The 21,404-nt window shown below is 32.5% G+C and overlaps 2 protein-coding genes across 6 annotated transcripts in view; both read left to right on the top strand.

The window, feature by feature from the left end:
- LOC409680 (tubby-related protein 4) overlaps positions 1-15,131 on the top strand; it is a 41,264-nt gene extending 26,133 nt beyond the window's left edge. The window contains exons 3-16 of one of the 4 annotated variants that reach the window (XM_006563649.3): positions 3,296-3,478; positions 4,861-4,968; positions 5,560-5,725; positions 6,244-6,512; positions 6,685-6,773; positions 6,870-7,004; positions 8,116-8,515; positions 8,859-9,036; positions 9,259-10,855; positions 11,014-11,127; positions 11,192-11,414; positions 11,496-11,675; positions 11,751-11,863; positions 11,983-15,131. In XM_006563649.3, coding sequence (XP_006563712.2) covers positions 3,296-3,478; positions 4,861-4,968; positions 5,560-5,725; positions 6,244-6,512; positions 6,685-6,773; positions 6,870-7,004; positions 8,116-8,515; positions 8,859-9,036; positions 9,259-10,855; positions 11,014-11,127; positions 11,192-11,414; positions 11,496-11,675; positions 11,751-11,863; positions 11,983-11,992 — 3,765 coding nt within the window. In that variant the 3' untranslated portion in view covers positions 11,993-15,131. Of the gene's footprint in view, positions 1-3,295; positions 3,479-4,860; positions 4,969-5,559; positions 5,726-6,243; positions 6,513-6,684; positions 6,774-6,869; positions 7,005-8,115; positions 8,516-8,858; positions 9,037-9,258; positions 10,856-11,013; positions 11,128-11,191; positions 11,415-11,495; positions 11,676-11,750; positions 11,906-11,982 lie in introns of all 4 variants that reach the window. The other 3 variants (XM_006563651.3, XM_003250254.4, XM_006563650.3) reach the window with 3 other exon arrangements.
- A 681-nt stretch (positions 15,132-15,812) lies between these two features.
- LOC551593 (sphingosine-1-phosphate lyase) lies at positions 15,813-19,339 on the top strand. 2 transcript variants are annotated; one of them, XM_006563646.3, is made up of 9 exons: positions 15,813-15,965; positions 16,533-16,680; positions 16,756-16,971; positions 17,057-17,265; positions 17,349-17,585; positions 17,651-17,860; positions 17,952-18,190; positions 18,251-18,518; positions 18,594-19,339. In XM_006563646.3, the coding sequence occupies exons 2-9, from the start codon at positions 16,539-16,541 to the stop codon at positions 18,720-18,722; spliced, it is 1,650 nt and encodes a 549-aa protein (XP_006563709.1). In that variant the 5' UTR covers positions 15,813-15,965; positions 16,533-16,538; the 3' UTR covers positions 18,723-19,339. The 2 variants fall into 2 exon arrangements, with proteins under 2 accessions (XP_006563709.1, XP_623988.1); XM_623985.6 differs by lacking the exon at positions 15,813-15,965 and adding an exon at positions 16,344-16,403.
- The last annotated feature ends 2,065 nt before the right edge of the window (positions 19,340-21,404 follow it).

The following is a 21,404-nucleotide window of genomic DNA, read 5'->3' as shown; positions in this document are numbered from 1 at the left end:
AGTACTTGTGCTTCGCTGGATCAAATTATTTAAACATAATATTAATTATAAGATTATTATTAATTTCTTTTTCAAAATTTAATCAAGATATAGTAATCGAGTCTTTTTATTATCTTCTTGAATTTTTCCACGCACGAGTATCTCTACTCTGGTATTACGCTATACCATTTCTTTCTTTTTTCTTTCTTTTAAACCTTTTAAATATTTATTAGAGCTGACGCGCGATTCCTTTGAGCCGAAATTCTTACCGGGTTAGTTCGGAAGGTAGATGCTTTTAAACTTTACACTTGGCGCCTTTATACCTTATGCATTACACTTTCTACCTTGCGGTTTATGCTTTGTGCTTCAAACTTTGCACGCTCTACCTTTATTTTATAGTTCGCTCGGAACGCAGTGATACGAACGCGAATACTTTTTTTTTCTTCTTTTTTTTTTTTTTACGTTTTAAATAATTTTTCGCGCACGTTAACCTCGACGGATTTGATTCGTTTCTTTGGGAAATTGTTTTTAACGAGAGATATTGTCAATGTAATATTATGTACATTTATTCGAAATCTTTCCAATGGTCCAGGGAGCAAAGTCTCTATTTATATCTTGAACTTTTGTGAAATGAAGAAAACTTGTACTTGAAAAACAAGCTTTGTCAAAGGTGTTCCTCGCGAGAATACGTCTCTTGTCAAGTAGAGTTATTTTTGTTTGGCAAGATTGTTGTTTTACTAGAGCATCATAACAAAGTCCATTCTTAGAGCGACTTCAAGATAAGATATAAAATATTTTAAACAAATTTTAAATAACGAGATACAATTTTGATAAACATATATTAACTTTAATAAAAAGAAAAGGTAAAATCACTTTCAAGATAAGATATAAAATATTTTAAACAAATTTTAAACAATTTTGATAAAATATTTAATTAATAAATGTTTAAAATATTTAAATTGTTTAATATATTTAATGTATTAGCTTTAATATAAAAAAAAAGGTAAAATCACTATTGATTCTTATTTTACTAGAGCATCATAACAAAGTCCATTCTTACAGTGACTTCAAGATAAGACATATATAAAATATTTTAAACAAATTTTAAACAATGAGATACAATTTTAATAAACATATATTAACTTTAATAAAAAGAAAAGATAAAATCACTTTCAAGATAAGATATATATAAAATTTTAAATAATATTGATACAATTTTGATAAATATATTTAATGTATTAGCTTTAATATAAAAAAAAAGATAAAATCACTGTTGATTTTGTTATTTTACTAGAGCATCATAACAAAGTCCATTCTTAGAGCTTCAATATAAGATATAAAATATTTTAAACAAATTTTAAACAACGAGATACAATTTTGATAAACATATATTAACTTTAATAAAAAGAAAAGGTAAAATCACTGTTGATTGTTATTTTACTAGAGCATCATAACAAAATCCATTCTTAGAGCGACTTCAAGATATAAAATATTTTAAACAAATTTTAAATAATAAGATATAATTTTGATAAACATATATTAACTTTTTTTAATAAAAAGAAAAGGTAAAATCATTGTTGATTATTATTTTATTAAAGCATCATAACAAAATCCATTCTTAGAGCAACTTCAAGATAAGATATATATATAAAATATTTTAAACAAATTTTAAACAACGAGATACAATTTTGATAAACATATTTAATATATAAAAAAAAGGTAAAATCACTATATATAAAATATTTTAAACAAATTTTAAACAACGAGATACAATTTTGATAAACATATTTAATGTATAAAAAAAAAAGGTAAAATCACAATATATAAAATATTTTAAACAAATTTTAAACAACGAGATACAATTTTGATAAACATATTTAATGTATAAAAAAAAAGGTAAAATCACTATATATAAAATATTTTAAACAAATTTTAAACAACGAGATGCAATTTTGATAAACATATATTAGCTTTAATAAAAAAAAAAAGGTAAAATCACTGGTTGCTGAGAAAAGAAGCACGAACTAATATTTTGACCAAGTCAAGATCCGTTTCACTGCGTAACTTAAAACTTCTTGGGATCGTGGCGGAGGTTAGCGACTCGTGCGAATGTTGAGAAAAATAAAGCAATCGGGCGAAAGTTTTGGGAAAATATTGAATGGGTTGGTGAAAAGTTCGTGGAAATATGAAACGATTCGAAAAACAAGTAAATTTTTCTCGATATAACAAACTAACTCGAATATTATAATTCGTAACTCGAAGGAAAAAAAAAAAAGAAAGAAAGAAGAAAACTTTGCAAAACAATTTCGAATCTCCATTTATCCAGCTAGAGATATATCAATAAACTATACATTTCACGGAATTACGAAAATTTGAAAAAGCGCGCGTAAATTTTATCTCGAGGGAAGAATCGACTTACGTTGTCTAACTGCGTTTATTTATCTCCCGTAATTTTTATCATTATAAAATCTGGCGTGAGATTAAGTCGCACGAAGAAAAGTAAGTGCATTTATGATGATAAATTGAAGATTCATAATTGATGAAAAATTATATACGCCCGACTATATCCTATTTAGCTGTAAACCGGAAAGGGTGATAAGAGACTCTATAAGCGGGTACTACAAAGGAAGACCGTATTCTTTATTATAAAGTCCATAAATCGAGATAGCGTAACGGAGGAGGAATAAAGCGGCGATGAGTTCAAATCTTTTAGCAAGACGCTGAGAAAGGATCATCTTTGATCTTACCAGTGTAATACTTTCCAATGAGAAAAAAAAAAAAATGAGTGGAACAAAGACGAGCTCTTGTAGAAATATATATATCTGTAAAAATGAAATTCGTTCGTTTAACTTTTAAGAAACTTAACGAAGAAAAAAAAACTAGCCGGGTAAATTCCGCTTGGCCGAAGCTTTTCATTTTATTTGTATTTCACGTGTATTATAATATATACATATATATCGAAAATAGAGCGAATGTTTCCCAACCCCGTAACCTAAACCCATCTCGCGTTCGCCACAGACCGATTGCTCAAGGCAAATTGCACTATGAATAACGTACTATGTTGGCCAAGACCTTGGCGCTTTCAGATTGCGTATAGTTAACCGACCCAGAACTTCGGATTAAAGGTTTTCAGTTTCTTGAAACGAATTAATAAACTCGGAGCGTTTCGAACTTCGAGCCGCTAACTCGATCGGTAAAAAAGAGGCGGAACGAGAACAGCGTACCGATCGATAATCCTGTTTAACCTTTTTTCGATTTTTTCGAACGAAATATTATTCTACGAAATTTTCGTTGTTAATTGTTGTTGTTGTTGCAGGTGATATTGGTGAAGTGGAACGAGCCGTACCAGAAATTGGCATCGTGCGACAGTTCAGGCGTTATCTTCGTTTGGATCAAATACGAGGGAAGATGGAGCATAGAGTTGATCAACGACAGAAGTACGCCCGTCACGCATTTCTCGTGGTCCCACGATGGCCGAATGGCTCTCATATGTTACAGGGTAATTTTATTCGATAAATGTGATTCCTATTTTTCTTTCTCTTTTTTTTTTTTTTTAATGGAAAGAAGATCCAGAGAGGTTTAATTAATAATGAGTTTTAATTAATACTTTTGTAAGATGACAAACGTGGATGGAAAATTTTATCTGGAAACGAAAAGAATGGATCTAGATTCGCGCGATAGTTGAATGCCGTCCAATTCATTGCTATAGATACATTATTATAGATATATGTGTGTATATATATATTCGGTACGTTTGAATCGACAATTGAAAATCCAACGCTTCCCTGACTTTATCATCCACGGGATTCAATGGGTTGAGCGAATTATCAGCGGGAGATGAGATTTTTATTAAAAAGTTGACGGTGCGCAGAAATCTCGTATTATTATTAAGATCGAATCGACAAAGTAGCTTTAAAAGCGTCGAGAAATACGTATTGAATTTCGAACGAAAGTATATATATATGTCGAGTAAAATGGTTATTCGTTCTTCGTATGAAAAGCGTATGCACATAAAGCGACGTAAACTTTGAATAAATCGTATGTGGATTATACTCTTTCTATTCCAATTAAAAATCTTCGTATTGCAGTGTATTATTATATAAATAATACAAGTATTCCAATTCTAGATTATTTTATTTTTTTTTAAGAGAAAAAGAATTTCGAAACAATAAAATTTTCGCGTAAAAAAATGAAAATACATTGAATCGAGAGATGAAGAGAAGCACGACGTCAATGAAGTCACTTTTTGATTCATTTCGATATCTCAATCAGTTAATCGATTAAGGACTCGATACATGTTCAGAGATTATGAATGGACTAGGGACCTAGTGACCTATATTTTTTCCCCTAGAAACGTTTTCTAGCATAGGAATCGCATCTGTCGCTCACAATTTATAGGGATAGATCGGTGAGAGACAAGGTGCGAGCGAGACATTCGAATAAACACGAACGATCAAGAATTACCTTTTTCTTTACACGACGATATCTCGGCAACCGAAACTCGTATCGGGATGAACGAAAAAGCGTTTTAAAGAGGAAAGCATCGCGTTTCCAACAATCGCCTGTTCGACGATTGAAAGTAACTATTTCCGCAGTTACAGCGGTTCAAAGTTTCTCCTAATTTTAATAATCGACGATATTTTTTTAAATATATCAAAAGTCGAAATAAATCGAGACGAGTTTTAAAGGGACAAAGATTTCCATTCGATATTAACTAAAAAAAATGCGGAAACTTGAACACACCGTGTATGCATTTTAGAGTATTTAAAACTTGGCAAGGAGGTATTTGTCGCAGAATAAGGGAGACATTGTATAATAGTACAAGTGTTACGTATAATACAATTTAAAGAAAAGGAATCAATAAAAATTTTCTTTTTACAGGATGGTTTCGTATTGGTTGGCAGCGTCGCTGGCCAAAGGTATTGGTCATCGATGCTAAACGACAAAGCTACCATTACTTGCGGTATTTGGACGCCGGACGATCAGCAGGTAAATTATAGCCTTATAATTACAAAAATTACATTTATATCGCATGTAAATTATATTGTAAACGAATTAAAAAAGATGTTAGATGTTATCGTTATTACGTTAATATCGATCTTCTTTTTATCTCTTTCTTAACGAAACATCATGTTTACTCTTACGTAGCGTAACAACTATCTAAAATAAGATCTAAACTGCGAAGCTGTATTTAAAAAGCCTCGTGTGACGAATAACTATTCAATTTATATCAATTTATATACAAAATAACTATTTAAATTTCGCTTTGCACATATTTTAATACCTCGTTTAAACGAATACATATAAAATACACGATAAATTGCTCGCGTAGCTTCATTCTCTACCATTTTAAATATACGTGAAACACGATAAGTCCAGGATTCTTGGTAGTTTAGAATAATTATAGGGTAACATTACATTCTATGCCATGGAATTTACAGAGAGCAAAAACTAGTTTAATAAAAGTTGGTTAAACGCCTCGTGACAATTAAGAGGCGTTAAAAAAATCGTAATGAATCGTAATATTAGATTGGATTTATATATTTTTTTTTCTTAATTTAAAAATTTAATCAACAACAGGTTTACTTTGGAACAACGGCTGGACAATTAATAGTGATGGACGTTCACGGGGCGATGGTGTCCGAGGTGCAATTGGCGGCCGGTGTCACTTCGATGGCGTGGAGCGCTGAAAAGTTCACCATGGAAGAGGGGGATGACGATCTAACGAACGACAGATCTCATAAAGGTAACATTCTGTAAGAATGACGCGTTTATTTTTATTAGCTTTTTCAATGCGTTGTGAACTGTTGCGTTGAAACGAGCCATAACAATAATTTAAACGTGTATATATTTAACCTATAAATTTATTATCTCTGGATCTACGGAATCTCATGATTTCTCTGAAGCGCTTAAAGATAAATAAAGAATAGGAAGCGAACTCTTTTCTTTTGTTCGTTTTTTCAAGACGAAAAATTTGGACCGATAATAATTTTCCCCCGCTAAATCTCTGAATTTTGCAATTTCGTTCCGGGCAAACCTTCTGTATTATTCATTCAAATTGTTCGAGTACGCTCACGATTCGTATGATTCTACCCGCAATCTCGTATTTTGTGCCTAAAATACACGAATTTATACATGAATTTGTAATAAGCTCGAGGAGGATTTCAATCTTTTCTTTTCCTCGCTTCAAATCTCAAAAAAAAGAAAAATCACCCTCTCCTTTATCGCTTAATATCATCGAAGAGGGATCACACGTGTCCACAGACGATCGAAATTACGTGCTAGCCGTTTGCCTTGCCGATGGGAATATAGTTATGCTGCGTTCGTTCGACGACGTCTCGCCAATCACGGTACGCACGAATCTGAAGGCTCCCCTACACGCGGAGTGGAGCAATTCGAGGAAGTTGCTGGCCATAGCGGGGACCAAGGATTCGGACAACGGCCAAGGCAGCCCTCACGAGTACGCCAACCTTTTAAAATTTTACTCGGTCACCGGTACGCTCGTCTACACCGCTGCGATACCGTACACGCAAGTAAGTAACAGCACAACCTCTGTTTCCATAACTTCTAATATGGAATTATTTCAATTTTTTCTTTTTAAAAATTACGGCTTTTCGTCGAGTTCGATCACTGCGTTTCATTTTTCCAAAATTATCCGATACAATCGTGGATAGAATCGAAGAGAAATTTGCTCGATTGTCGCAGTGTCCAGTGTCGGCGCTCACGTGGGGTCACAACGACAGACGACTTTTTGTGGCGACCGGTGCACGCGTCCACGCCGCATGGGTGTCGAGGTAAATAGATCATCGTCGTCATCCTTTCTTCATCGTAAATTAAAAGTGAATTCGTACTGAAGCGTTCTGGTTCTGTGCACGTTTGTGTACGTGTAGACGGGTAGGTTCGCTCCAATTGTTGTCCCGTTTAGCTGTGAGGGCATCTTTGACGAGGGAATCGAGCGTTCAGCAACTTCCATTGCCGCCGAGATTAAGAGCGTCGGTTGCAGCCCTCTTCGCCAGTACAATAAGGTAGCGAAATCATTTGATCCTTACCACGATTGCACAATCTAAGTATGTACACACAGTAGTAGTGGATATTGGATAGTGGTTCTATTTCGTCTTGCTCACTTGGATACTTTTTCAGAAAAAGTTTTATAAAGTAACGAATTCAATATCTTAGGGAAAGCTTTTGATACCTTTCATCATTGCCAATTTGTTTATAATTTAATATGTATGAATCAAATTCAATGTTATTAAATTCTGGATATTCATAAGATCAGTATCATTGATCAGTATCAATAGATTTAATAGAAAAGAATGGATTTAATATCATCAATTAAATATAAATTCAATATCTTAGAGAAACCTTTTGATTGACCTTTCATCATTGCCAATCTGTTTATAATTTAATATATATGAATCAAATTCAATATTATTCTGGATATTCATAAGATCAGTATCATTGATCAGTATTGATAGATTTAATATAAAAGAATGGATTTAATTTCATCAATTAAATATAAATTCAATATCTTAGAGAAACCTTTTGATATTTTCATCATTGCCAATCTGTTTATAATTTAATATATATGAATCAAATTTAATGTTATTCTGGATATTCATAAGATCAGTATCAATAGATTTAATAGAAAAGAATGGATTTACAATTTCATCAATTAAATATAAATTCAATATCTTAGAGAAATCTTTTGATACTTTCATCATTGCCAATCTGTTTATAATTTAGTATATATGAATCAAATTCAATGTTATTCTGGATATTCATAAGATCAGTATCAATAGATTTAATAGAAAAGAATGGATTTACAATTTCATCAATTAAATATAAATTCAATATCTTAGAGAAATCTTTTGATATCTTTATCATTGCCAATCTGAATCAATTCAATGTTATTAAATTCTGGATATTCATAAGATCAGTATCAATAGATTTAATAGAAAAGAATGGATTTACAATTTCATCAATTAAAAAAAATAATAATTGACTGTTAATGTTGAAACTTTAAGTAAACACAATCATAAAACGTTCAAATAGAAGTAAAATACTTTAATCTGATTGCAATCAACAAAGGGATGCGCCTTTTAAAATCTTCCCCTTAAAGGTTCTCCCTGCTTCTAGATGTTCCGTGCCAGAACCAAGGGAGCTGAGACGTTTCGTGTCTCGTCCACCCCCTGGCGGAGGAAGACTGCACTGCACGATGCTGAGACACGCCGTGGAACCGGTACCGTGTTACACGTTGTATCTCGAGTATCTAGGTGGTCTGGTGCCTCTTCTGAAGGGGAGACGGACGAGCAAAATCAGGCCAGAATTTGTGATATTCGATCCACAAAGTCAGGACACCCTTCAAGTGGTGGAGGATACGTCGCAGTGTCCCTCGTTCAGCGATGGATCCGACACGGAAAGGGACACGGCCGACCTGTGCGGCTCCCCGAGAAACAAAAGGAAAAACCGAAGGAAAAGGGAAGAGAAAACGAACGACGAATCCGACGATCTCACTTACGTGGACACGTTACCCGAGGTAAATAATTATAGAGAGAGCAACACCTCCTGTTTCCATTAATTGTCTCGAAATGGTAAAGAAAATAGAAGACGACACTTTTCTCTTCTTATCTCTAAAAAATTAAGATTGACTTGTTTCGCATTCTTTTTTTTTTTTCTACGACGAGCAATCTTCTCTGAAAAGAAAAAAAAAAAAAAAACTCGTCAGGGATAATAACGATTTAAGAGGCTACGACACGGTTAAAACCCGGCCAATAAGAAATTGCGTGATGTAGCAAAGTTTAACGAGCCCTTTGAGCCTTAAGGTATTGCAAAAGTCAAGTCGCGTGACCAACAGTGTCGCAAGACGTATCTGTTTGCAGCACGCGAGATTGGTCGAAGTAACGTCTAATATCTGGGGCACGAAATTCAAGTTTCACGGGCTGGCTGATTCGGTGCCCGCCAACTTGGGTCAGGTTACTTATCGAACATCGTTGTTGCATTTGCAACCGCGACAAATGACTCTGGTGATGACGGAATTACGGGATGACGTGCCTGCAGGTATATTTCCCGCGATCACGAACGAAAAGAAAGAAAGAATATGCAGCCGTTGCAATTTGAAGCCCAATTCGCGCCCAAAAAACGCTTTCCAACCTCGTTCGTTAGGCGATACATAATAATAAAAATCTCTTTCGAAGGCGAATTACAGTTAGACTCAAGTTGTAACGGTTGCGTGGAAAAGTTGGTCGGCCTCGAGACTCAATCGACTCGCTTGGTCCTCAGGTCCGGATCCTACCTTCAATCCCAACCTCTTCTCCGAGGACGAGGAGGAATCGTTCCAGGAATTTCAAGCCGCGTCGAGGACGACGTCCGAGGCGCAGCCGCCTCCCATAGCGCCTATGACGCCCCGTAACGCGCGGCTCAACTCGAATCGTCCAAAATCTCAGATTTCCAATCAATTCATGCCCGCCGAACCGCCTTTGCCCGCCACTCTGTCCAGGGTCGAGAACTTCGAGAACGAGTTGGCCTACGTGGATCTGCAAGAATTCGAGAATCTGAGAAGCGGGGACGGTTTGAGAGGCGGGAACGCTTACAGAACGCCGCCCAGGCACAATCCGCCGAGGTGTTGCGACGTGCCTGCGCTTCAGTCGCCGAAAAACGCGGTCGCGCCCACGCAAACCATCATAGCGACGTCGAACACGGGGACCGATTACTCGAACAACATTCAGAGGATGAAAACGGCGCTCGCCGATCAACCGGGCCTCGTCACGAAGAAAGAGCACGAGAACAACAAGTTGAATCAGATTTCGTCTCAGGACGACAAAGCGGTTCTCGCGGCGGCGGCCATTATTCCGATGCACAATGGGCAAGCGTCGAGCACGGAGGCGTCGTCGAGCAGTCGTGATCGATGCTCTCAGGGATCAATCGTGAACGATTTGACCAGTAACGGGCCTCAGTCGCAGATATTTCTCAACGGTATGCACGGTACGCCCTGTTCGAGCAACGGGATCCAGGGTAAAAATAATCACAACGTGAACAACAACTCGAGCATCGGCCAACCGTCCTCTAACAACGGCCCGTTCGGTAAAAATGGCATCCACTTGTCCAGCAATCATTCGCCGGCCTGTTCTTATCAGTTTCCAGAGAACATCGATCAATGTATCGATAGGCAAACCTGTGCCTACTGCAGCACGAAGCTCAAAGATCCAAAATCGCACGAGCAATGCGGTAAAGCGAGCAACACTTGTCAACAATCGACCAGCTCCTGCGTCACGACTGTGAGCCGAGTCGACGAGATGCGTTTCATAGACGAGGAGTCCCGCGGAGAGGTGGAATCTTTCGACCAATCGCGAGGCGTCCACCGAACGCAGACGGTGGTCAGTATCGGCCCACTTTGCGTGAACGACTCTATAGTTCGAAGTTGCAGTGTCGGTTATTTAGACATGGTGGACGCGCAATTGGTTCCGTGCAATGTCGCTTTGAAGATGCTCAGGAAGGAGGCGCCTAACAAAAGATTGGTCCTGGTTTCGAGGAAGACGAAGAGGAGAAAAAAGAACAAGGCACAGCAAGAGATCGGACAGCAAACGTCCAAGTCGCCCAGGCTTCGTAACTGCGGCAAATCTAAGAGTTTGGACTCGAGTGACATATTTCCAGCTAACGAGCAAATAGCCTTGCCACCCAAGCTGCCCGAACACGCTGAGGAAGCGGCTGGTGCGGTGAATCTCGAGACTGTCGAGGACAAAAGTAACGAGTCTTTGGAGAAATCGGCAGACGCGGCAGAGATTCTCGACGAATCCGCTAAGCTTGTTACAGGTTCCGTTGTGGTTATGTCTGCCGAGGTTAAGCCAAATCGATTGAAAAGTTGTAATTCGCCCGTTAGGTAAGTTGATGGATGATATTTTCGATTGCGCGATCTTTTAAACCGGTGATTCTCTAAATCCATAAGGTCGATTTTCTCAGAGGTTATTCTTCTATCGTTGTTTAACACTTGGTGCCTATGTTTTTTTTATCTCTCTCTAATTTGTACCATCGTTTCAGAGGATCTAGCCCGAGTGGCTCATTAGCGTCCTCTCTGGACGGTCTTGCGGCTCGGCTTCGAGATTTCGACGAAAGTCATTCCTTGCCGCCACCGTCGCCTCGTCCATCCACCAGGTAACGTTATCGATCGTAAATAAATTGTTCGACGGATCAATCTTTGACGGTTAACATTTTTCAGATTACCTAGAAGTTCTCCCAGTAGTCCGGCCCCATCGAAAAAAGGTAAAAGGCCAGCATCTGCCTCGCCGATTAGAAGAAGACTTTTATCGAGTCCTTTGTTAAGTAGAAAACCGCGAAAAAGTCGAGGCGAAAGTTCAGACGAGGAAGGACTCTTGCAAGATGACTCGTCGACCAATTACAGAGATCTCGAAACGTTTCAGAAAGCACAGTTGCGACAGAAGGTTAGATTAGAAGATAGAAAATGCGTGAAAGAGATAGTGATGTGAGATAGTAATCTAATTTTAATTACGACGAATATATAGTTGAAACAGAAAGGAGGAGGGATATCTGGCCATAAATCAGAAGCAGTGAGGCGAGAGCTTGTGATGCATAATAAAGCACCAATGTGGAATGAGTCCAGTCAAGTGTATCAGCTTGACTTTGGTGGAAGAGTGACACAGGAAAGCGCTAAAAACTTTCAAATAGAATTTAAAGGAAGGCAGGTGTGTATATATATATATAGTCTCTTTCACAAACTATTAATCGAATATCGTATAATTGTTTCAATTTTCCTCCAGGTAATGCAATTCGGAAGGATAGATGGAAACGCCTACACGTTGGATTTCCAATATCCCTTTAGCGCTTTGCAGGCATTTGCCGTTGCCTTGGCCAATGTTACACAACGGCTCAAGTAATAATCGTTAGTCTTCGATAATTCGTTTGGTACAAGAACGTATATATATGTCAATTACTTTTTTTCTTTTAATAACTGATTCGCACATTTAATAAAAAAAAATATTAATTTTTCAGATTTATGTGAAATTGAGAAAAACGAGGAATGTTACCCAGAATCGTAATCTTGTAATTATATAAATTATTCGTCCAAATTAAAATAAAAGAAGAGATGAAAAATAGAAGGCTAAATCTATAATAATAATAATAATAATAATAATACGCTACACATATAGTGAAGGAGAAGAACGAAAAATACTTTTAAATACAGCTTTCGAACAAAAATAGAGCCACATGTCTTTCTATTATTAATACTATCGACGGGCTAGAATTAAATCATTAAATAAAACGAACAAGCGTTCAGCCAGCCTCGATACAGAGATCAAAGTTGAAGAAAGCACAGTGGTCTTGCACAGTGGCGAATAAAAATATATGAAAAGAAACAAAAAAGAAGAAAAGAAAAGAAGAAGAAATGAAAAAAGGAAAAAATGGAGATCTTAGCCTCTCAATCAATGCCTTCAAACTGTAATGTAACACGATACGTCAGTTCGCAAGGATCAGTTTTTAGCGAGCGAATATAGTTGAGAGCGATTTGAATTTGAGCGGAATACAATGATTTTGTGGCAAGGAATCGTGGTAAAAAAGAAAAAAGAAAAAAGAAAAAAAGAAAAAAAAAAGATTTTGTTGAAATGCTTCTTCGTCGTACCGTCCAAAATATTTCGTTTCTCCCAACTTCGAGCGCTCATTTTTGTATAGTTTATGCGACACGTTGAAGTCTAATAATGCTGTTGAAAGTTCACCTCGTTCATTTTTGCGGTCCGCCGAGTGTATTCGAATTTTATATACATATATATTGACGGACTCGCATAATCGCGCGAGCGTTTCATGTTGTTCGATTAAATGTTTCTTAAGGCATATTGCAAAATGGAGGAAAAAAAAAAAAAAAAAGAAAAAAAAAGGAAGAAAAAAATGAAGAAATGAAGAATAACGATAACGCTAAATGATATAACGTCCGGCCTGTGTTCGTCCTCGTCGAAGCAGGACAGACGAAGGAGGCAAAATGAATAAAAAAAAATAGGATTAAATAAAAGAATGTAACCAAATGGTGCAAAAAAGGAAAAATATTTGCCTGTATGCTAGTGTGTGTACGCATCAAACTAACTGTCGTCTGTACTTAATCCATGGTCGTTGTATTTCATTCGCCTAATTGTAAGTAACGTGAACAAGAAGAAAAGAGAAGAAAGAGAAAAATATCGATTTCAGGCCTACACAAGAAGCGCTTAAGGGATATAGTTATTTTTTTCGTCGAGTCGTCAAATTTTGAGAGAGTGGGGCGCCTGAAACGATCGCAAACGAGGTCAAACTATGTAAGAATGCGATTATAAAACTTTTGTTGTCTACCTATACATAGAAAGACCAAGTTTAAAAGTGTATTTATTAAAATATGACACGAATTGCAATGTCGTAATAACGCTTGATGAACGAATATGTATAAGAAATGACGCTTTAGAAACGTTTTAATTTCTCATAAAAATGTGATGCGTCTTATACTGGCTGTAACCCTATTTTTTGCAAGCATATACATACGATCAATTTTAATAATTGCGAATGTAATTTATATCGTTCGTCTTAACTTTTAGAATCGATCCTTTTTTTCGATAATGTTTACAGTTATTAAATCAGGCCGCCCCGTACTCACGAGTTAGCGATAAATATACAAATATATTTATGCCACACGTATTGACAGTAATCGTCGGTATATAAAGCTGCTAGATGATCGTATGGTTGGTTTGATTTTTAGACAATTTGTATGTTGAATTATCTATCGCCACCAGTAGTAGATAGCACGTTATACCTACTTACATGATATATTATCAGCGGCAAATGGTTTTTGGTTGATAAATACTGTTGCATTCGTACCGTAAAAAAAAAAAAATTCGCAGGATATACGTAAATATAATGATACGCATAGCGTGTGTACAAGAAAATTTTATTTCGAATTTGTATAGAAGTAACGAACATCTGAAAAAAAAAAAAAAAAAAAAAAGAAAAGAAAAACGACGCACATTTATAAACAACGTAATCGATCAATCGAATTATCAATAATAATGTCGATGTCCTTTTGAAATTTTTTTCATGAGTTCGTGCGTAGGTATGTTAAAGAAATGTTTTTGTACGAAAAATCGTTGCAAAGTTTCTTTCGTTCGTATTTTATTTAAGAAACTGTTCTAGAAAAACAGGAAAATAATAAGAAAAAGCAAAATATGGAGCGAATAAGAAAATTAAGACAATGTTACGATCAATCACAGTTTCACAATGGCTAAACTTTTCATACTTGCACGAACTTTTGATATCAAGAAAAGAATTGCATCAATGTGATCCACTTATTTTTAATATCTATGCGTCTTTTTATTGCATCCGCCGAACAAGACGGACTTGAGTCACGCGATATAGGTTATGTTTACAATGACGAGTCAATCCGCCAAATACCTATTTCTTTTTGGGCATCCGTTATATTAAACGTTATAAAACGATTGATCGTCGATAGATATATTAAATAAAAATCTATTGAAAGAAAGAAACAAATAAACAATATTTACTATTTGGATCATTGGATCTTCTTTAGAATGCTTCTTTGACGATGAATAGTGCCTATACATATGTAAATCGAATGGAACGACCTATGAAAGTAATGTATCGAATCTAAAACAGGAACATTACTCGTCGAAAGTTTCTCGATACCTTATTATTGTATAACAATTGTTATTTTGACATTATAGATTCACATAAGCTGTCGTTTGTAGCTACGCATAATATAATTATACACGCGCCATAGTCGTGACTGAGTTCCAAAATGTTCGGCCTAGCTCAACAAGTCAGACTTACTATTTGTTACATTTGTTAATTCAGATGAGAATCCCTATGTTTTTCGTTGATCTGTTTTCTTTTATAAGCATAATATTGTGATTATGCTTACTGATATATTATTATAAAAATGGTGTGTCACGTATAAAATCTTGTGACTGAATAATATACATTGACTAAAGACACGATTTTACATTCTAATGAGAATCGTATCAGTATTGTTTTTGTTTCTCGTATAATGAAGTTGTTAATTTATTGTCTTAGCGCTGAACGATCATTCTGTATATGTGCAATGCAATTTTGTTACCGAATACATTGATGATTATCAAACATTTGTAAATAAAGAATGAAATTCTACACTATAGATAATATTATTATTAATTCCTTATATTTTCATTGTATAATAATAATATATAATAATAATGAGGGGAAAAAAAATATTAAAACGACTTTTTGAACGCATTTTTTAAAATAAATATAAATAAAAAAATAAATAAATAGGGAAGAGAACAAAATTATAGTAAAAATATAAAAACTCGGTATTATTTTCATACTACGAATGAAACTCGATAAAATAAAGATAAAATTAAAATTGTTATAGAAAAATAATTCAGACTAAGAATTAACTATCAACGTCATCTTTTGAAAACAAAAAGCATATTTTCAAAAAAAAGATGTTTCTAAAAACTCTTAAGAGATAACGCTGTATTTAAATTCTTATTCTATTTTATCCTATCTTTGAAGAGATATCTCCGATTCTAATTAAAAGATGGCATTTAAAGTTAATTCTTATCTCTATTTCTATCCTTCTCTTATTATTATTATCTCTTGTAATTTATAGCATTTTGGAAATGATGATTTCATAATTTTTATTCTATCTCTTTTGCCTTCCTCCCTTTCATTATTTGCTGTTTCATTATTCTTGTCTCTTTTTAGCACATAATCATATAGATAAGAAATATCAATTGAATATTCATTCATTTTTTTTTAAGACTACAATATTATAATATAAAATTTAATTTAATATAAAAAATATATAATAAATATATTATATTTTCGACTGTACAATATATTTTTAGAAATAACAATTCATAAAACGAAATTATAAAGAAAGATTCGGAGCTGCCATCTGTTAATAGCCGTTTTTGTATAAAAATCATTTCGCTGGAATATTATATAGACACACATCCGAGATTGTAAGTATTTGCTAAATGATAAAAGCTTATAATGATAGTCATTTAGTTTTTTAAATTATCTATTGATATTATAATATATAATATATTTCATCATTCATAATATTAAAGTTTACAATTTTTCATACAGTATTGATGAGTATATATTTATATTTCGCTTTAATATTATAATATAGTTAAAAATTATGTATAAAAAATTAAAAATTATAATAATATATATTTAAAAATTCAAATATTTCTTTAAAATAAATCAATTTTCAATATATTAAAAATAAAAAGCAATATTAACGGTAATAATAATTATACGAACAAGTGATTAATAGAACAAAATAAAATTATATAATAAATAAAAAAAAAAAAAAAATAGCTGAGTAAGGAAAAAAAGATAGAAGAATAAAAGATTGAATGTATATGTAAATCTGTAAATCAAAGAAAAATAATGTAAGAGTATAAGAATTAATGATAATTTTGTTTAAAAAATTAGATATGTGTATATCAAGTTTATTAATTAAATTTATTTGATATAAAGTAAAAATAATATGCAATATAGATAACAAATTTTTTTTTTAGATAAACATGTATACTCTTGGTCTTAACAGTGTGAAACAATTGATTAATAGTTATTTTAAAAGCAAAGAACCATGGCAAATAGTAGCTATAACAAGTACAACTATCCTTACTTCAATCTGGTTATGGAATTTTATTTTTCAAGATGAAAGTATGATTGTTTATAATATATATAAATAATATAGAGAAAGTTGAAACTTTTAATAAATTAAAAGTTTTTTTTTAGGTCTTACAGAAAGAGCAAAGAAGAAATTATTTAATTTAATGCATTTTATACCTGCTATTAGAAATAAAATTGATCAAGAATTAGATAATATTAATCAGATATTTGAAAAAGAAACTTTACAGAGATTAAAAAAAGTTCCTTTTGTTGTAAAACTTCCAGAAAAAGGCTTGAAACCAAAAGAAGTATTAGAAAGAGTAAAACAATGTGTTCAATTAGGTAAAATACAATAAAAGAATAGAACAAAACATTAGCTGAAATAGAATAAATATATATGTATATATCATCTATATATATCATTTAGGTGATTACAATTGGAAAGATGGTAAAGTATCTGGAGCTATATACAGAGTTGATATCAATCTCTTACAATTAATGGGAGATATTTATAGCATTGCATCATATACAAACCCATTACATCCTGATGTTTTTCCTGGTATATGCAAGATGGAAGCAGAAGTGGTTAAAATAGCTTGCAATTTATTCCATGGGGATAATGCTTCTTGTGGTACTGTAAGTTGTTTTCATTTTTAAATATTAATATGCAAAATAAAATAAATATAAACAAAATTTAAAATGTAATAAGATGTTTTCAGATGACTAGTGGTGGTACAGAATCAATTTTATTGGCATGTAAAACATACAGAGATTATGCAAGACACGTAAAAGGTATAAAAAATCCTGAAATAATAATGCCAGTAACAGCACATTCTGCTTTTGATAAAGCTGCTCAGTACTTAAAACTTAAAGTACGTTCTGTACCTGTTGATCAACATAGTTATACTGTTTGTATTAAATCTATGGAAAAAGCTATTACAAGAAATACAATAATGGTAAGAAAATTATTTTTAAGATTAGGATTACAATGAGTTTATTAGAATTAATACAGCTGTAATAGTTAGTAGGATCAGCACCAAATTTTCCATATGGAACAATGGATAATATTCAAGCAATCTCTGACTTAGGAGTAAAGTACAACATCCCTGTTCATGTCGATGCTTGTCTTGGTGGATTTTTAATATGTTTTATGAAAAATGCAGGCTTTGATATATCACCTTTTGACTTCAAACTTTCTGGAGTCACAAGTATATCAGCTGATACACATAAAGTATATAAATAATATTTAAACTATTATATATAGTACATGTATATTTCTAATTATTTTTTTAATAATACAAATTTATTTTTATATTTTTTAGTATGCTTATGCTCCAAAAGGTTCTTCACTTATTCTTTATAGAAATAAGAAGATAAGACATTATCAGTACACCATAACTACTGATTGGCCTGGTGGTATTTATGGCTCTCCAACTGTAAGTGGTTCAAGAGCTGGTGGAGTCATAGCATCGTGTTGGGCCACATTAATGTATTTTGGTTATAATGAATATTTAGAATCAACAAAAAAAATTATAAAAACTACTAGATATATTGAACAAAGGTATATATTTTAAATTTTTAACAGAAATTTCATAATAATGAAATATTGAAACTTTTATAGATTGAGAAAATTAAAAGGAATATTTATTTTTGGTACACCTGCTACATCAGTTATCGCATTAGGATCAAATGATTTTCATATTTATAAACTTTCTGAAGCTTTAAACGCAAAAGGATGGAATTTAAATACACTTCAATTTCCTTGCGGTATACATCTTTGTGTTACATATGTTCATACACAGTCAGGTGTAGCAGATCAATTTTTAAGCGATGTTGAAACTGAATTAGAAGAAATTTTAAAAAATCCAGAAACTCCTGTTGAAGGAAAGGTATATATAAAACAAGTAATCAAATAAAATTGTTATAAAAGTTCTATGTTATAAATAATAAATATTCTTTTTCAGTTTGCAATTTATGGTATGAGTCAGAGTATACCAGATAGAAGTATCGTTGGCGATTTTGCAAAATGTTTCTTAGATTCTATGTATTTTACTCCTGAAAATGAAACAATTAGCAATGGTCCAAATATTTAAATTGATTGCATTATTATAATAATTTTCATAAAGTTAAACATAAATTTATAGATAAAACAATAGGAAATTTAAACAAAAATGATAGATTGATTTAGGAATTTTTTACAATTACATTATTTACAATTACAAGATTTAATTATTAAAAGATTAAATTTAATAGATATTGTGTTATACACTAAAGAGAAATTTAATAACTATATAAATGAAATAATTGAAGGATATATTTTATATAATACAATATATTTTTAACTATTTAAATATACACATTTATAGTACAAAACTTTATTCTAATCAAAATATATTTTTCTTAACAATATTTTTACACATTTTGTAAAATATATACATATATATACATATGTATACATATATATATATTTGTTAATCATGGATTTGTAATAAATACAATTACATTTATTTGATACTTCTTATAAAATAACATTTAAAAATATTTATCTACTATAAATTTTAGATATTTTTATTATGTTAATTCCAATATGAAATATGTGTAAAATGTACTAAATCAATTCAATCATAAAATTACTATTTAAAAAATTGTATAATTTGATGGAATGCATTTCTGGTAATGAAATTATTGAAAATAAAGAATTTAAATAATACATTTAATCATTTTTCTTCCATAAATTTTTAGTGTAATATTTTTATTATTTTATTATTTTCTATTACAGTTTATTTTATTTATTATTCTTTCTGATTTTTTAAAAACTGAAACTTCTATTAAAAATTTAGAAGAATTTAGAGTTACTTCTTACATTCTTCTCTCTTAGAGAACTTACTAGTTAGACTAGAAAAACTAAATTTAAACTAATATTAGTGACGCCATTTTGTATTTTATCATCGAAGCTTTGACTTGTTAATAGCATAACAGAACGTGCAAGGAGGTGTTTAAAGTTATAATCGAGGAAAGAGAACAGAGAACTTCTTCATTTGAACACATTATATGGAAAATTTATTAATTATTTCTACACAAAATTTCGGAACTTTGAAATATTATTTCCTTTCAATTTTTATTTATAAATATATTGTTGCTTAAATAAATAAATTTATTGTTCATTATTACAAAATAAAAAATTGCAATCAAGACACTATGATAATCGTTAATAAATAATTAATGAAAAAGAATTTCACAATAAAATTAATAAAAGAAACTTGTCTGAAATTTTAAGAACAAGATTCGAGCTTGAAAATGGCAAAATTTTTAATAAAACACAAGTAATTAATCAATTTCTTTATACGGCATTTTCAAAATGGCGGGTACGTTCTCCATCTTTCTCGCACAATGTTGTTCTCCTTCTCTACGCTTCGAATACCTCCTTGCATGTTATGTTACGCTAATAACAAATCGGAGCTTCGGGAATCCAAACGCGAGATGGCGTTAGTATCGGATTCTTTTTGATCGCTGTCTAACTTATCGACTTACGTAAATACTTTTACGCGTAAGTAATTTACGTATAAAATTTTTACAGAAAAATATATAAATGTATTATTTATAAAGTTTAAACTACAGATTATTCGTACGTATATACAAAACATGATTAAAATTTATACTTTTAACACGTAAAAATTATTTTAATTATTTAACAACGCGAAACATTACAAATATTTAATTAATCGAATTTTCTCGAATTAAGTGCACATTCACAACGGTACACAACGACAAGAAGATTTGCATCACTTAATCCAAGCTTATACAAAGAAGAAAAGAAAAATTCGAAAAAAAGTCAACGGAATAAAAAAAAATTGAGCCGCTGCATCACGTTCATAAGATATGAATATATGCCTCGGTATGAAGACAATTTTATCGAACCCTTGGGGCTGGTTATGAGGGCAAATACCAACACGATCTTTTGAATATTACCAGCCATTTTTATTCATACCTGCTCGAACGAAACTTGTCCTCAAATGCAATTATTTTTAAAAAATAATTTTTTTCTTTTTTCCCCTTCTTTAGAAAATCATTTTTTAAAAAATGATCTTTGAATTGAACCTCGAACGAGCTGTAGCTTGAATAAATTGAACAGAGATTAATTACACCGACGAAAAGACGGATAGTGGTGGCGCGCAAAGTTTGCCAAGGAAATTCCGGTTTACATACATAAATTACGTACACGAACGTAGCGGACGGTCAGTCAATTTACGAATTAATTCCCGCATATAAATATTTTCAAGGGCTCGAGAATCTACGTCCACAAAAATCAAATTCTCCAGAGAAAACGTCTCATCTGGAATAACGCCAATTTCTTCAACAATATTGAACAAAGAATCTCGACGCATAAAATATCGAAGGAGGAGATAATCCGACAATTAAACGTCGCTTTGTTATTTCCAATTCCCAAAACTGACAGTTAGAATTAAACCGGTTCGATAATTGAAAACGAATACCTCCTCATAAGGTGTATCCATCTACTGGTGAAAATGTGCATTAACAGTGAAGAATATCGACAGATAGCAAAAGTTTCGTAATTTTAACGAACTATTAACCATATTTCGAAATATCTTTTCTCTTCTTCTAGAATCCTATTAGAAGGATAATTAAAAATTTCACAAAAGGAATTAAACGAATAATTTCAATTAAATATCGAATATCATTAAACATATACACAAATATATATTATATCGAGAGTAATGTATGTGTGCACAAGTAATTGCAGATTACACATACGC

Source organism: Apis mellifera, linkage group LG15, assembly GCF_003254395.2.
Source record: "Apis mellifera strain DH4 linkage group LG15, Amel_HAv3.1, whole genome shotgun sequence".
NCBI classification, from domain to species: domain Eukaryota; kingdom Metazoa; phylum Arthropoda; class Insecta; order Hymenoptera; family Apidae; genus Apis; species Apis mellifera.
The sequence above is the reverse complement of the archived record's forward strand: the minus strand, read 5'-3'. Positions and strand labels throughout refer to the sequence as shown.

What these genes read in the sequence shown, in the direction of transcription:
- LOC551593 (XM_006563646.3), top strand. Translation starts at nt 16,539, where the DNA reads ATGTATACTCTTGGTCTTAACAGTGTGAAACAATTGATTAATAGTTAT. An exon ending in AAAACAATGTGTTCAATTAG is followed by an intron (nt 16,972 to 17,056) that starts GTAAAATACAAT and finishes TATATCATTTAG; the next exon opens with GTGATTACAATTGGAAAGAT. An exon ending in ACTAGATATATTGAACAAAG is followed by an intron (nt 18,191 to 18,250) that starts GTATATATTTTA and finishes AAACTTTTATAG; the next exon opens with ATTGAGAAAATTAAAAGGAA.